At 46.6% G+C, this 16,851-nt stretch overlaps 1 protein-coding gene across 1 annotated transcript in view; it reads right to left on the bottom strand.

Moving 5' to 3' along the window:
* LOC144668091 (1-phosphatidylinositol 4,5-bisphosphate phosphodiesterase delta-3-like) overlaps positions 1–16,851 on the bottom strand; it is a 200,989-nt gene that overhangs the window by 78,291 nt on the left and 105,847 nt on the right. Inside the window, exon 7 of the mRNA XM_078529869.1 lies at positions 8,947–9,091. Within this exon, the coding sequence (XP_078385995.1) occupies positions 8,947–9,091 (145 nt within the window). The remainder of the gene's footprint in view (positions 1–8,946; positions 9,092–16,851) is intronic.

Here is a 16,851-nt window from a genome sequence, read left to right as displayed (position 1 = left end):
CATGCCTTGCAATCTGAGGAGTGCAGTGGACATCCCTTCCTGATGTTCCCGAGCTTGTCTTTGCAGCTCCAGCAACTGTGACATGACCGAGTCCAGAGGCTCATCATCTGACTCGGACTCAGCAACGTTCTGGCCTCCAGCAGTCCTCCGAGTGCCGGACACCTGGGAAGTCCCTTGGATCAGACAGTGCGATGTGCTCACCAGATTGTGATCCCGAGGCTACACTAAAGCCAGGTCCCACTGAGGTGTGTGTTTCTGCGCTGGTGGAGAGTGAGGGTGAGCGCTGTGATGGGACTTCAGGGAGGGTGCCTTCAGATTCCTCTTCAGAGGTTTCTTCGGGACTTGATTGGAGGCCCTGGGTCATGGACTCTGTCGGCTGTTTCTCAAATGTGCCTGTGAGAGCAAGGGGAGATAATGAGTGCCTGGCAGTGGCCTGTGAAACAGGACACATCACTCACAGCGTGGTTGTCTGATGGATGTTGCACTGCTGGACCCTCACTTGGTAGAGCAGCACCGACCTCACCGTCAGCACAGGACCGGTCCAGCTCCTTGCACTCCAGCTGGACTGCAAAGTCCATGAGTTCCTTGATTTCGGGCATTCCGCCCCCAATTTGCAACCTCTCTCCTCTTGTTGTGTGCCAGCTTGTCCTGCATGGATAGAGGTGGAGAAAGTGTAAGCAGGACACCTGCCAGGCCAGATGATAAGTATACCTGGCATGTGTGGGTGGTGAGTGGTCCCATGGACGGGATGAGGACAATGACGGTGAGTGTGAGAGAGTGAATGGTGATGTCCCTTGCACTGGCAGTGAGTGAGGGCCCTGTGGGTGTGTGATGGGTTTGTGAGTGTGTGAGTTGAGTGATGAGAAGAGTGACTTACCCTGTCAGGAATGGAGATCATCATTCATCCTCTTGTGACACTGGGTGGCTGTCCTCTTTTGCAGGGCGTTGGCGCTGACCATCACTGCCACCGCCTCCCAAGCTGGGTTAGTGCTGTTGTTGTCCATCCTGCGGGGGTAGAGGACATCTCACTGGGCCTCCGCGGAATGCAAAAGTCGCTCGAGAGACATATAGAACCTGGGGGCTGCCATCTTCTTCAGTTTCAGGGCCATGTCTTCGGTGCAGCAGTGGTGAGCTGGAAGCACTGAGATGTGGACTTGCTGCTGGTCTTTAAACATGGTGCCCGGCGTGATGGAGCGGCAGGGTGATGGTGGGCGGGTGAATGGGAGCCCCTGCCCCACCCCATGGAAACGGCGTGATTCCCGGGAGAGCATAAATAGTGAGGTGGGTTCAGGACGATACGGTGTGAAAATCACCATCGCGGCCGGCGGGTAAAACGTTGTTTTACCCACCCACTACCACACTTAGTGCAAAGCTGGGATGATCCCGTCCTTAAACTTGCCTCCATCACTAGTGACAGGTCAATCAGTGAGACTGAACTACTGAACAACCTCATGTCGAATCCATAGTTAATCTGAGCTTGTATTATCTTTCAATTTTACATGTAGGATACCGAGTGTGTCCCTGATTTTATTTACAGGTAAAACTGCCAGGTGGAATTGAGATACCAGAGGGAGTGTGACATAAGGTACACAGCCAAAAGACAAATTCATTATACATCAGGTCCTTGGCTGTTGGCATCTGTGGATCTGATGATCTAGCAGCTGTTTATTGCAGGCAGCGCAGAGGATACAATTTCTCTCATTGGGAGGTCGGTTGGAGGCCTCTTGGCACCTGTTTTGGGAGATCCTGACTCATTTCAAACTTAAACTTGGGCACCACATTATAGGAAGGATGTGAACAGATTGGAGAGAGTACAGAAGAGGTTTACAAGAGTGGTTGCAGGGATGAGAAACTTCAGCTATGAGGATAGATTGGAGAGGTTGGAACTGTTCTCCTTGGGGAGGAGAAGGCTAAGAGGAGATTTGATAGAGATGTTCAAAATCATGAGGGGGCTGAACAGAGTAGATAGAGAGAAACTGTTCCCACTCGTAAAAGGATGAAGAACCAGAGGGCACAGATTTAAAGTGATTTGCAAAAGAAGCAAATGTGATGTGAGAAAAAACTTTTCACACAGCGAGTGGTTTAGGCCTGGAATGCACTGCCTGAAAGTGTGGAGGAGGCAGGTTCAATCGAGGCATTCAAGAGGGCATTAGATGGTTATTTGAATAGAAACAATGTGCAGGGATATGGGGAAAAAGCAGGGCAATGGCTCTACGTCATAATGCTCATTTGGAGAGCCAGTACAGATACGATGGGATGAATGGCCTCCTCTGTGCCGTTAAAATTCTGTGATTAAACTTTTACTTTCCAGCATGTTTCACCTCCCACCTCCAGACCCAGGAGAGGAGGCTTCCAAGGAAGAGCTCGAAAAAAGGAATAATGTCCAAGAAAATTCCGGATCTCGATAAGAGACAAAAATCAACATGTAAATGTAAATAATGCTTAAGTTCTGTATTTTGATTAACTTCTGCTATTTAACATTTCTGCACTATAGCTGTGTTTATTTTTGGTTTCTGCGCTGTTATTGGGTTTTTGCTTCATGCGTTTTGATGCATCATAATAAACTTTGAAACTTACAGTGCAGTCCAGTCAAGTTCTAGTTCACTGGCCCACAACGCACACAGACTCACAGGAAATATTTTTTGTCATTTATTAGTGGTACTTATACAAATGGAGTGGGTGGATTAATTTTCTCCACCCTTTCGGAAATTTTGAATATATAGCTGCAGGGTGACCTGCCCCACATTTTAAGGGATTGGCTTTTGACTATTTGTCCCATATTTTCTCAGTCAGCCTGTGAGGGACTAATACTGGGAGTCTCCAGGGTGAGTTAGAGTGATTCAAGTGGGACTGCAAGTGAGTAAGGCAGCCAGCAGAGACATGATAATGTTGTGACTCAACAAGATAAGTTAAAGTTTCAGTTGCTAACCCCCTCCCCCACTATTGTGATCTCAAGATGAACCCACTCATGTTGAACCCACCCACCCCTCATGCTTACTCTGCTGGCTGCCTTACTCACTTGCAGTCCCACTTAAATCACTCTAACTCACCCTGGAGACTCCCAGTACTAGTCCCTCACAGGCTGTCCGAGAAAATATGGGACAAATAGCTAAAAGCCAATCCCTTAAAATATGGGGCAGGTCACCCTGCAGCTATATATTCAAAACTTCCGAAAGGGTGGAGAAAATTAATCCACCCACTCCATTTGTCTTATGGTCATCAAAAACCTGTGTAAATGTTCCTTTTTCTTTATTTCACATGGTCGCCCTGTGTAGCTGGTCTCTAATGGAATCAATTGGGTTGGTAAATTTAACCAGGCTAACTGATCACAACTGGAAATAACTCAAATGCTCAGTGAGAAACCAATTCAACTGGCCACCTGGATCCAGTAAAACTGGACCAATTCTAATTTCCCATTGAGGATTGGTATTGATTCCTGAGGAGGTTCTAACTTTTAATTTAAACCCTAATTCCTCAAAATCTCTCTGCAGAACTTCATGCTTAGTTTCAAAGATGGCATTGTTCCTATGTGGACCACGACAACCAGGCCCTCCCACTCCAATTTATCCCCAGACGCGAGGGAGATCAGGAGAGAGAACTCAAGGGAGAGGGGGAGGTTGGGAGTGAGATCAGGAGAGGTGAGGGAGAGGGAGAGATTTGAAGAAAGGGGGAGATTGGTAGAGGGAAATCAGGCATTGGGGATGTGAGCCAATTGGGGGAGACAATGGGGTAGTGGTAATGTCACTGGACTGGCCCAGGCTAATGCTCTGGGTTTAAATCCCACCACGACAGCTGGTGAAGTTTAAATTCAATTAATAAATCTGGAATCTAAAGCTAGTCTCAGTGATGGTGACCATGGCAACTATTGTCGTAAAAACCCAGCTGGTTCACTTAGGAAAGGAAATCTGCCATCCTTACCCTGCCTGGCCTACATGTGGCTCCAGACCCACAGCAATGCGGTTCACTCTAAACCTGCCCCCTGAAATGGCCAAGCAAGCTACTTAGTTCAAGGGTAATTAGGGATGGGTAACAAATGCTGGCTTTGCCAGCGATGTGCACACCCCATGAAAGAACTGGGATTAGGGTGATATTTAGAGGATGAAGGGTGAGTAGTGATTGGCAGTGGCCTAAGATTTTAATGATTTGCTGCCAGGAGTCCTGCCCACCCTTTTGGAGGCTTAGACCACTGAGACCGTTTAGCACCTGGGAAACATGATTAAAGCCTAACAGGTTTCCAGTTTATTCAGGGCACAGTCCAGCAGATGCTGAGATCACTAGGTGTAGATAGAATCATAGAATGAGGTACAGAGTGAGGCCATTCGGCCTGTTGTATTTCTCCAGGAGAAAATCAGCTGCTTCCATTTCACTGTCTTTGCCCCCTAGCCCTACAACTTTTCTGTCTTTATGTAATTATATCCAATTCCCATTTGAATGCCTCGATTTAATCTGCAACCACTACACTCTGTTACTGCATTCCAAATCTTAACCACTCGCTGCTTAAAGAAGGTTTTTCCTCATGTCACCTCTAGTTCTTTTGCCAATTACCTTAAATCTGTGCCCTCTGGTTCTTGATCTTTCCACCAATGGGAACAGTCTCTCCCTATCTACTCTATCCAGACTCCTCCTGATTTTGAACACCCTCTATCAAATCTCCTCTCAACCTTCTCCTTTCTAAGGAGAACAGCTCCAGCTTCTCCAATCTGTCCGCACAACTGAAGTCTCTCATTCCTGGAACCATTCTGGTAAATCTTTTCTAAACCTTCCCTAAAGCCTTCGCATCCTTCTTAAAGTATGGTGCCCAGGATTGGACACAATACTCCAGTTGAGGTCTAACCAGTGTTTATATGGGTTTAGTATAATGTCTATGCTTTTGTACTCTATGCCTCTATTTATAAAGCCCAGGATCCTGTATGTCTATTTAACCACTTGCTGGAACCTGCCCTGCCACCCTCAATGACTTGTGCTCATATACCCCCAGGTCCCTCTGGCCATTCAAATATCCATGGCTGTTTTACACCTTTGATCATTATCCCTTACCCTTACCTAAAGGACAAGAGAGCAACAATGTGGGTAAGAGCTGAAAACCTCTGCAATAGGTCTCCTCTTACCTTGTATTGTCTGAAAAGCAGAGATCTTCAGAAAAAGATTTCTAGGTTGAATCAGTAACCAGAGGGTACAGGTTTAAGGCAATTGTCAAAAGAGCCAGAGGTGAGAGGGGGAGAATTTATTTTGCCGGATTAAGTTGTTGTGAACTGGAATGTGCTGCCTGAAAGGGCGACAGAAGCAGATTCAAGTGTAACTATCAAAGGGAAATTGGATAAATACTTGAGAAAATCGCAGGGAAATGGGCAAGAAGCAGGGAAGTGAGACTAATTGGGTAGCACTGCCAAACAGCTCGCATCGGGATGATGGGCCAAATGGCCTCTTTCTATAGGTAAAATGTTATTATTCTATAAAGTTCCCTGAGTAGTCCCATCGGCAACTGCTGCTAAAGAAACAGATGAGAATCCATTGTTCTAGTGCCTTTCAGGACTTGGTTTTTCATGGGCTTGAGAATGAGGGATTTGGGGCCAGTGAACAGGCCTGACTCCTCATGTTCGCTCGGTTAGCAAACCACTGGAGCTGCTGGAAATAACTAGGAGGCCAGGCCCTTGGTGGTTATGGCCCCTACTTATGCCTCAATCTCTATGAATGCCACAATTGGTTCCAGTGTCTTTGGAGTCATGAGGGGTGGGCAGTAGGGGGGCATATATCAGCTTCACAGCTGTAAGGCTCAAATGACTCACTGTGGAGGGCCGCAGTGGGTAAGGTAGGGCAGTGACAGAGGCGAAACTGTGAAGATGGGAGTGGGATCCAAAACTAAACCTATCAGTAGCAGGGAAAAAGGATAGAAAATTAGGGAGGGAAAAGAGAACAAAAAAGGGTAGACATGTTTTCTGGAATGAAACAAATGTGACAGACAAACGGTGTGAAATGTGTTTGAACTTGTGCAGTTTAAGAAGTGAAGCCTGAGGCCCCTTCGAAGCTGAAAAGAAATGGAGACTGTGAGGAACAAGGGTCATCAGAGCAGGCTATTCAACCCCTGAAGGCTGCTCTGCCAGCCAATCAGTTCATGTCTCAGCCTGTACCTCAAGCCCATGGGTTGGATTTTACAGGATGCTGTGATCCCCACACCCACACCCTCTACGCTGACTAAAGAGCCGGGGTGGAGATCTTCCACAATCCCAACAGCTTCCCCGCAGTAATTTGATGCTGGAAGTAAGGTTAATTGCTTTAAGGTGAGTTTTCTCAGGAGTAAGTCCCACCCCAGATAGCTGCTGGCCAATCAGATTGCTTGGAAGCTCTGTAGTCCCAGCAGTGCCGCCAACATCCGCTGCTGGGACTAAGTCAGGCCCCATTGCCCAGGAACCTGGGCTGATAGGTAAATCCGGGGACAGGGGTCACAGCAAAGGGCTGAGTAGGGGCAAGAGGGGTGAAAAGGGGTTGGGACCAGGTTCAAGAGATCAGGGGGGGAGGGTTAAAGTGGGGTGTGGCCTTGGGGGAGGCTGCATTAGGCCCAGGGGGCTCCCAAGGGAGTTTGCACTCCACCTCCCGCCCTTCACTCCTTGCCCAACATCAACCCACAAAACTAAAGCTGCTAGGCTTCCTGCCCAACGCTTACCCTACCCCTCAAATATTTTCAGAGAGGTTGGGGGGTGAGCAGGTAGGCAGCAGGAAGGCCATCCACTGGATTTTACATACCCCTTCACCTTCAAATCCACTGGCAAAGGAGCATAAAATCCAGTCCTGCCACATCCAGTTGTGAATGGTGTTGGACAATTAAACAACTCACTGGAGGAGGAGGCTCCACAAATATCCCCATCCTCAATGATGGGGGAGCCCAGCACATCAGTGCAAAAGGTAAGGCTGAAGCATTTGCTACAATCTTCAGCCAGAAGTGCCGAGTGGATGATCCATCTTGGCCTCCTCTGGAGGTCCCCAGCATCACCGATGTCAGTCTTCAGCCAATTTAATTCACTCCATGTGATATCAAGAAATGGCTGAAGGCACTGGATACTGCAAAGGCTATGGGCCCTGACAATATTCCGGCAATAGTGCTGTGCTCCAGAACTTGCCGCGCCCCTAGCCAAGCTGTTCCAGTACAGCTACAACACTGGCATCTACCCAGCTATGTGGAAAATTGCCCAGGTGTGTCCTGTACACAAAAAGCAGGACAAATCCAACCCGGCCAATTACTGCCCCATCAGTCTACTCTCCATCATCAGTAAAGTAATGGAAGGAGTCGTTAACAGTGCTATCAAGCGGCACTTGCTTAGCAATAATCTGCCCACTGACGCTCAGTTTGAATTCAGCCTAGGTCACTCAGCTCCTGACCTCAGTACAGCCTTGCTTCAAACATGGACAAAAGAGCTGAACTCCAGAGGTGAGGTGAGAGTGACTGCCCTTGCCATCAAGGTAAAATCTGACTGTGTGTGGCAGCAAGGAGCCCCAGCAAAACTGGAGGCAATGGGGATCCAGGGGAAAACTCTCCACTGGTTGGAGTCATACCTAGCACAAAGGAAGATGGCTGTAGTTGTTGGAGGTCAGTCATCTCAGTTCCAGGGCATCACTGCAGGAGTTCCTCAGGGTAGTGTCCTCGGCCCAACCATCTTCATCAATGACCTTCCTTCCATCATAAGTTCAGAAGTGGGGATGTTCGCTGATGATTGAACAATGTTCAGCACCATTCATGACTCCTCAGATACTGAAGTAGTCCATGTCCAAATGCAGCAAGACCTGGACAATATCCAGGTTTGGGCTGACAAGTGGCAAGTAACATTTGCGCCATACAAGTGTCAGGCAATGACCATCTCCAACAAGAGAAAATCTAATCATCAATCCTTGACATTCAATGGCATTACCATCACTGAATCCCCCACTATCAACATCCTGGAGGTTACCATTGACCAGAAACTGAACTGGCCTAGCCATAAAAATACTGTGGCTAAAAGAGCAGGTCAGAGGATAAGAATCCTGTGGAGAGTAACTCACTTCCTGGCTCCCCAAAGCCTGTCCACTATCTAAAAGGCACAAGTCAGGAGTGTGATGGAATACTCCCTGCTTGTCTGGATATTGCAGCTCCGACAACAAGAAGCTTGATACCATCCAGGACAGAGCAGCCGCTTAATTGGCACCACATTCACAAACATTCACTCTCTCCACTACCGGCAAACAGTGGCAGCAGTGTGTACCATCTACAAGATGCACTGCAGGATCTCACTAAGGCTCCTTAGACAGCACCTTCCAAACCCATGACCACTACCATCTAGAAGGACAAGGGCAGCAGACAAATGGGAACACCACGCTGAGTTGGGAGCTGTGACTGTGGGCTGGGAGAAGATGTAGGTGCGAATCTGCCATCCAGTCATGCCAGAAAAGACTTGGGCTGCAAAAAGCAGTTTTATTCTGAAGTTTGGATTCCTACAGTAGAAGAGTGGAAGAGAGTTACAGGTCATGTTACAGGAAATGCCTTTATTAAAGCTATAGCAGTTTGCCTTGGGTAATATTACTGGATTTTTATAGTTAAACATCTATAAGGGAGTGTTGCCTGGAAGGTGTTTCCTTGTGGGTCTGACAAAGTAGAGATTCTTTTTGAATGAAAGTGTTGTAAAACTAACCTTAATTGTGCAACTGTAATCTTGTGTGCTTAAGTTTTCTTTTATTCTTGTTAATAAAACTTTTATTTTTTATTTTTCATTTTTAAAATCTCAATAGTGTTACTTGATTTCTTGCTGCTGAGATCTTCTTGTTTTCAGAATACAAAAAAAGGGTGTGGCCTTTAAACCAAGTTTCCCTCTGGGATTTGGTGTGTGCAGCAATTAACATCGGCTGTAATCATAACATTCCCCAACAGCACAGGATGGATTTACTCCACTCAGACACGGGGAATGATTCCTGTTGACTTACCGTGAAAGCGTAATCCCGGATGGTTGTGATGACGTCTTTGAAGAGGATTTTCGAGGTGAGGGTGTATCCGTGGTAGATGATTGGCTCCCCGTTTGGCCCCTCCCAGCAGTCTAACTCCACACAGCGACAGCCCCTCAGAAGAGCTCTGAAAAACACCCAGGGTCACACACTAAACATTGGCAATGAGCTGCTGATTTCAGGCTGCAGACTACACACAAGGTGAGGTATGGCCTCTGACACTCCTTATTATCTTTCCATTGTAATGAGCTGCTAATTTAACAAATAGGAAAGGTTTCGATCAGCCATTGGCTGTTTGAGAAAGATTAAAAACAAAACAAGCTGCTGACATTTCAAACATCCCAGTGTTTTTTTCTGTTCAATGTTCCTGTTTCCTCACATGTTGGGATAGGGATCCATTGGATCTGGCTACTGGTGGGATAATGGGTCCACAGCTGCTGACTCCTGGAGTCCTCTCTGCCTCTCTTGGATCTTACAAAGGGCTCATCAAGGCACTTGGCACTGGCTCATTACAAGCAGTAAACTCAATTGCTCCCTCACCTTCCTCCCCCACAGTGTGTCCACTGGGGGCTAATCCTGCCAAGCTCCTTCCCAGTCACCTCATCCCTCCCACTGCTGACCCTGTGGACTCTGCCAGCAGGTCAGCTCCCATTGCCCCTCGATCTAGTTCCCTCCAGAACAACCATTTACTTGTGAACAAGGCCCTCATCCATGAATATAATGTGCATGAGTGCATCAGCATTACAGCCTTAACAGGCTGATAGGTGATGACACCTTCCCCTTAATGAAACTTCCCTTCCTGGATACATCTTCCACCACTGGTCCTGTCAGGACTGTGGTGCTGGTGGTGTGGAGTTTCTCACCAGATCACACCCTGGCCTGACCCCCTACTCCTCCTTGTTCCACCCTCTCACCTCTCATTGAAAATCACCATTCTCTCCCCAGCCCAAAATACAACATCTCATGGAGAAATTTTCACCGCTTTCCTCCTTCAGCCTCTACATGGAATAACCTCTCAGTGACTTCAACCTCCACCTGACCTCATCGTCCTCTCTCCTCTGAGTTCACACATTCCCCCCTAAATCTCTCCCTAAAACTCCCCAACCCAAGTTCCCAGCCACCCCTTTCACTGTGCCGGGTTTGTTAGTCCCAGTGCATCGATCACAGATAAGGCCATCTCTGACCACTTCCGTGTATCACTCACCACCCACACGCCACTTCCACATCCCAACCCAATCCATGTCTGTATCCCTCCTGGGAAAAAACTCTCCCAATTGCACTTTCAAAATCCCAACTCTCTAGCCTTTGGCCCTTCATTCACTACATTTCTGAAGCTACTGATTTACTCAGCTACCTAGTCCCCACTAAAACCATTGCTCTCTCTCTCACCCTGGGCGTTCCCCCTGGTCTTATCTCCACTCCTTTAAATCCAAGGACACAGACTTGAACGGACATGGTGGACAACTGCTTTAGCCATTCACCCCCAGGGCTGACTGAACCACATAAAACACCATCAGCTCCCGTCTGCTAAAACTGTTCACCATTCCAGATCAGCCTTGAATGCAAAGAAAACCCCCGGCTTCATTTATCTATAGCAGACCGTCTTCTTAAACCCCTCTCCCCTGTCCCCTCCACCCTCACCTCTAACAATAAGTGTGTGGATCGAGCTCATGGACTCTGATCACTAAGATTGAGACGCTCCAATCAGCTTCCTCTGCAGCTTCTCTCCCTTCCACTAGCCTGCCTGGTCAAACATCCTGTAAAACTCCCCCCTGCCCTATCCCTGAACTAACTTCTTTCTTTAGTTTCTCTCCTATCTCCCCTCATATCCTCTCTAAGCTCATCTTGTCCGCGATACTCACCTCCTGTTCACTCGATCCTATTTCCACTAAAGGGCTGACCTCCCAACTTCCCCTCCTGATCTCTGATGTTAGCTGATATGGTTAATAGTTCTCTCTCTTCAGGTGTTATTCCTCTCTCCTCTAACTCTGCTGGCATTGCCCCTCTCCTCAACAAAACCAACCCTTGACACTGGGGGAGCACCCATCCTTGCAAACTACTGCCCCATCTCCAACCTCCCTTTCCTCTCCAAAGTCCTTGAACTCATTGTTGCTTCCAAAATCCGTGTCTATTTTTTCCTGGAACTCCATGTTTGAATCTCTCCAATCAGGTTCTGCCTCTGCCGCAGTATCAAACTGGCTCTCATTAAAGTCGTAAGTGACATCCTGTGTGACTGTGACAAAGGTAAACTTTCCCTCCTCGTCCTTCTCAGCCTGTCTGCAGCCTTTGACATGGCTGACCACACCATCCTCCTCCAACACCTCTCCGCTGTTGTCCAGCTGGCTGGGACTGCCCTCACCTGGTTCCATTCTTAGCAATCGAATCATACTCAGAGAATCACTTGCAATGGCTTCTCTCCCTGCTCCCACACTATTACTGCTTATGGCCCCCAAGGATCTATCTTTGATCCCCTCCTAGTTCTTATCTACATGTTGCTCCTTGGCAACATCATCCAAAAACACAATGTTACTTTCCACATGTACACAGACAACACCCAGCTCAACCTCACCACCACCTCTCTTGACTCTTCCACTGCTGCTAAATTGTCAGATTACTTATCTGACATCCAGTGACTGAACTGACTGCAGGCAACAAGCTCATTGTGTTTAGTATCACAGCTCAAAGGGCTCATGATACTGACAGCTTGTGGTGTTGTACAAGGAGCTGTTGAGACCTGGGTTCCATTCTGATTGTACTGAATAATGAATATTGAATAATAATAATGAATGAACAGAATGAACAGAAATTTCCTCCGATTAGATATTGGGAAGACTGAAGCCATTGTTTTTGGTTCCCGCACCACACTCTATTCCCCAGGTACTGATTCCCTCCATCTCCCAGACAGCAGTCTGAGAGTTAGTCAATCTGTTCACAACCTTGGAGTCGCGCTAAGGCCGACCGCCTATTTCCACATTTGTAACATTGCCCAACTTTACCCCTGCCTCAGCTCATCTGCTACTGGAACCCTCATTCATGCCTTTGCTAATGTAGATGTATTGGAGGGGAACTTAGAGAAGCATATGAGGGAAAAGAGAACAGGGGGTTACAATGGTAAGTTTAGATAAGTAAAGATGTGGAAGGCTCGAGTGCAGCACTGTACTGGTTGGGCCAAATGGCTTGTTTCTGTGCTGTATATCCTATGTAATCCTATGTATTCTAACACATTCCTGGCTAGTTTCCCACATTCTATCCTCCATAAACTTGAGGTCATCCAAAATTTGGCTCCTGGTCAACTAACGGATTTTAAAATTATCATCCTTGTTTTCAAATCCCTCAATGGCCTCTCCCTCTCTATCTCTTTAATCTCCTCTAGCCCCACAATCCTCCAAGATATCTGGTCCTCGAATTCTGGCATCTTGAGAATTCCTGATTTGCTCCACCATTGGTGGCCGTGCCTTCAGTTGCCTAGGCCCTAAGCTCTGGAATTCCCTCCCTACACCGCTCCGCCTCAAGCCTTAGCTTTTCCCCTTTAAGACGCTCCTTAAAATTTACCTCCTTGAAAAAGCTTTTGGTCATTTGCCCTAATATCTCCTTATGTAGCTCTATGTCATATTTTATTTTATAAAGCTCCTGTGAAGCACCTTGCGATGTTTCATTATGCTGAGGGCACTATCGAGGTATAAGTTGTTGTTGTTGTTGACTCTTGCTGGGGTTAAGGTCCATTGGTGCTGGAAGTCCAGTGTCCTTTCATCACGTATGATTCTGACTACAGCATATCAGCAGGCTGTTTGACCATAGCAGGCATCACAGCCAGGCACAGTCCTGCCCTCAGCTGGGGTAATGCAGCAAGGGGTGATGGGATAGTGGCAGCAGTAGGTGCTGTAGATGAGGCCAACTGAATTACTCTGGATAAGTTCATCTTTCAGACAGCTTGGCTTTCAATTCTAACCCTTTAAACTCAATAAGCACAACAATTGTGCAGCATTTGTGAAAGGAATGGGTGTGACCAATGCAACAGAGATAGGGAAGCAGGCTGTGTCCAGACTTCCCTCTTAAAGGGTGAGAAATATTTCAGTCAAACTTTCCCTGGACATAGCTGGGTGGCTGTTAGGGCAAAACACGGCCTTACTCCCGAGAGCCTGGAGAGGGGAACAAACGTCCGCAAGGTTCCTGCTGCTACAAGGTGGACTGCAGCAACTTGCCAAGGCTCCTCAAGAGCATCTTTTAAACCTGCAACCTCTATCACCAAAAGGAACAAGGGTTGCCGGTGTTGTGTTACTGGACTCGACCACAAGCTTACCAAACACTCATTGATGAATGGGAGCAAACTCTTGGGTCCTTTATTGATGAATGACAGGCAACAGGGTTATTGACGTGGACATACTGATAGGGGATTAACACTGTTCCAACTGCTGCATCACATATTGCCTTGCATCACTGCCTGTGGTGATGATGTATTTTAACCATATACATATTCAGTGATATGCTAATCAGAACACTGCACTACATACATTAAAGCAATATCACAACATCCTACTTTTCCTTCAACAGAAACATTGCACAAACAGAATATACATATACATATATATACATAATAGAATAGGATCATTGTGAATACTATTTACACAGATGTGAAATCTCACATCAATAATTGTCTCTATAATGTACAAGTGGTTTACTGATCTGCTAATAGTAGAAACTCTCTGAGATCTGGAATCGTCAGCACTGTGCTCTTGATTCACTGGTGTAGATGTACAAGTATCTTGCACATGAGTGTTATGCTGGATGTCTTCCTCAACTCCACTCTCAGACCTCGAATCTGAACGTGTTCTTGATGCTACAGGAGCACCAGGCATGATGCTGTTGGATAATTCTCTCATTGGCCTCTATTCCTCTTCAACATCACTCCATTTCATATGATCTTTGCTCATTGCAGATCTTCGACACCTCTGCAGGGAGCCAGGTTTTTTCTGTTGAGTAGATAGCTTGAGCCTTCTGCCCTATGTGCAAAGGAAGCAGCTCCATGCCCAGATGCCCATCATGTGTAGACTTTATCTATTCCTGTCTCTCCAGTAATCTTCCCTATCCTGATGATAACCTGGTCAGATGATGACTTGCAAGTTTTGTTCTGATCTGCTTTCCAACCACGATCCCGGCTGGTGATGGTAATCTCATATCCGATGGTGTTGCCCATCAATTCAATATAACAACATGAAAATCCTGATTGCTCTCTCAGTGAGTGATTTGACTATATGAACCATCCTCTCAGTGAGCTGATTGAGCCTCAGGTAATGTGCAGATGCTGTTACATGGTTTGCATCCCACTTGGCACACATCTCTTGGAATGGTTTTCCATTATATTGTGAACCATTATCTGACATGACTAAAGATTGCACTCATCATGTTTGCTACCGGTGTGCTAGATGTATTCTTTAACTGTTGAAAGATTGGAAATTTTGAGAGGTAGTCACTGACCAAGAGATAGTCGTCACCGGGGATGGTAAATAAATGAGTCGCAATCCTCGACCATAGGTGTGACAGAACATGGTGAGGATGGGGCAGTGCTCTGAATGGGCTTGGTTAGTGCTATTGGTACACCTCACACAACCTCACGGCTATTTCAATGTCCCTCTTTATCCCAGGCCAATAAACTGTCTCCCTTGCCAGGCACCTTGTCCTCTCGATACACATGGCCCTGATGTTGTTGTGGAAGTACGTCTAGACGAAGCATTTCTGGAACAAACTTGTCTTACTTCATGGTCACTTCACTCATGATTGCAAATTCACTAAGGCGTGACCAAAAAGATTTGAGATTGTCTTGAACCTCCTGTACTGTGTCAGGCCATCTGTTGATAATAAGAAGAGAATCTTTGGATGTTTCTTCTCTGAGTGGCTCACACTTCTGCTGCCAAAAACTCATCAGGTGGATATTATACCTGTCTTCAACTCCACACATCTAGATCTAAAGATCTAGGGAAACGTCTTCAGTCTTCTTTGGGTTCCACATTCCCGTCTACCCCCCGTTAACCTTTGATTCCCTTGCCTAACAACAATCTGTCTACCTCTGCCTTAAAAATATTCAATGACCCCACCTCCACCACCTAAAGGGACAGAGAGTTCCAAAGTTGCACAGCCCTCTGAGAGAAAAAAAATTCCCCTCATCTCTGTCCCATACGGGCGATCCTTATTTTTAAAACAATGGCCCCTAGTTCCCACAAGAGGAAACATCCTTCCTACATCCACCTTGTCAATACCGTTCAGGGTCTTATAGACTTCAATCAAGTCACCCCTCACTCTTCTAAACTCCAGTGGAATCAAGCCTAGTCTGTCCAACCTTTCCTCATTCCAGGTATCAATCTAGTGAACCTCCTCTGAACTGCCTGCAATGCGTTTACATCCTTCCTTAAATAAGGAGACCAAAACTACACACAATATTCGAGGACAAAAACAAAAATACCTGGATAAACTCAGCAGGTCTGACAGCATCTGCGGAGAGGAACACAGTTAACGTTTCGAGTCCGTATGACTCTTCAACAGAACTAAAGAGAAATAGAAATGAGGTGAAATATAAGCTGGTTTAAGGTGGGGTTGGACAGGTAGAGCTGGATAGAGGGCCAGTGATAGGTGGAGATAGCCAAAAGATGTCATAGACAAAAGGACAAAGAGGCGTTGAAGGTGGTTATATTATCTAAGGAATGTGATAATAGGTGACATTAAGGCTAGAAAGCAGGATGAGCAAGGTACAGATAGCCCTAGTGGGGGTGGGGGGAATTGAAATAGGCTAAAAGGGTAGAGATAAAACAATGGATGGAAAAACATTTAAAAATAATGGAAATAGGTGGGAAAAGAAAAATCTATATAAATTATTGGAAAAAGGGGGATGGGAAAGTGGGTGGGGATGGAGGAGAGAGTTCATGATCTAAAGTTGTTGAACTCAATATTCAGTCCGGAAGGCTGTAAAGTGCCTAGTCGGAAGATGAGGTGCTGTTCCTCCAGTTTGCGTTGAGCTTCACTGGAACATTGCAGCAGGCCAAGGACGGACATGTGGGCATGAGAGCAGGGTGGAGTGTTGAAATGGCAAGCGACAGGGGGATCTGGGTCATGCTTGCGGACAGACCGCAGGTGTTCTACAAAGCGGTCACCCAGTCTGCGTTTGATCTCTCCAATGTAGAGGAAACTGCATTGGGAGCAACGAATGCAGTAGACAATATTCGAGGTGCGGTCTTACCAATGCCCTCTATAACTGAAGGATAACATCCTTACTTTTATGTTCAATTTCTCTCGTAATAAAGGATATATTTGTGGTAATTACAAACTCTGCTAATTTCCTCAGAATGTCAAAGAAATAAAGATGTTTCTCCTGACTGAGCTCTCAACCCACAAATACCTGTGCCTGTACACAGCAAGACCTGGACAACATCCCCGACCTAGCTTGGGCAATTACGCGGCAAGTAACATTGGCATCACACACAAGTGCCAGGCAATGACCATCTCCAACAAGAGAGAATCCAACCATCTCTCTTTGACATTCAATGGATTTACCATCACTGAATTCCCCTCTACCAACATTCTTGGGGTTACCATTGACCAGGAACTGGACTGGACTAGCCATAAAAATACTGTGGCTACAAGAGCAGGTCAGAGGTTAGGAATTTCATGGCGAGTAACTCACCTCCTGACTCCCCAAAGTCTGTCCACCATCTACAAAGCACAAGTCAGGAGTGTGATGGAATACTCCCCACTTGCCTGGATGAGTGCAGCTCCCACAACACTCAAGAGGCTTGACACCATCCAGAACAAAGCAACCCAGTTGATTGGCACTCCACCTACCACCTTCAACATTCACTCCCTCCACCACCAACGCACAGTGGCAGCAGTGTGTACCCT

Source organism: Cetorhinus maximus, chromosome 25, assembly GCF_964194155.1.
Source record: "Cetorhinus maximus chromosome 25, sCetMax3.hap1.1, whole genome shotgun sequence".
Classification (NCBI taxonomy): domain Eukaryota; kingdom Metazoa; phylum Chordata; class Chondrichthyes; order Lamniformes; family Cetorhinidae; genus Cetorhinus; species Cetorhinus maximus.
The sequence above is the reverse complement of the archived record's forward strand: the minus strand, read 5'-3'. Positions and strand labels throughout refer to the sequence as shown.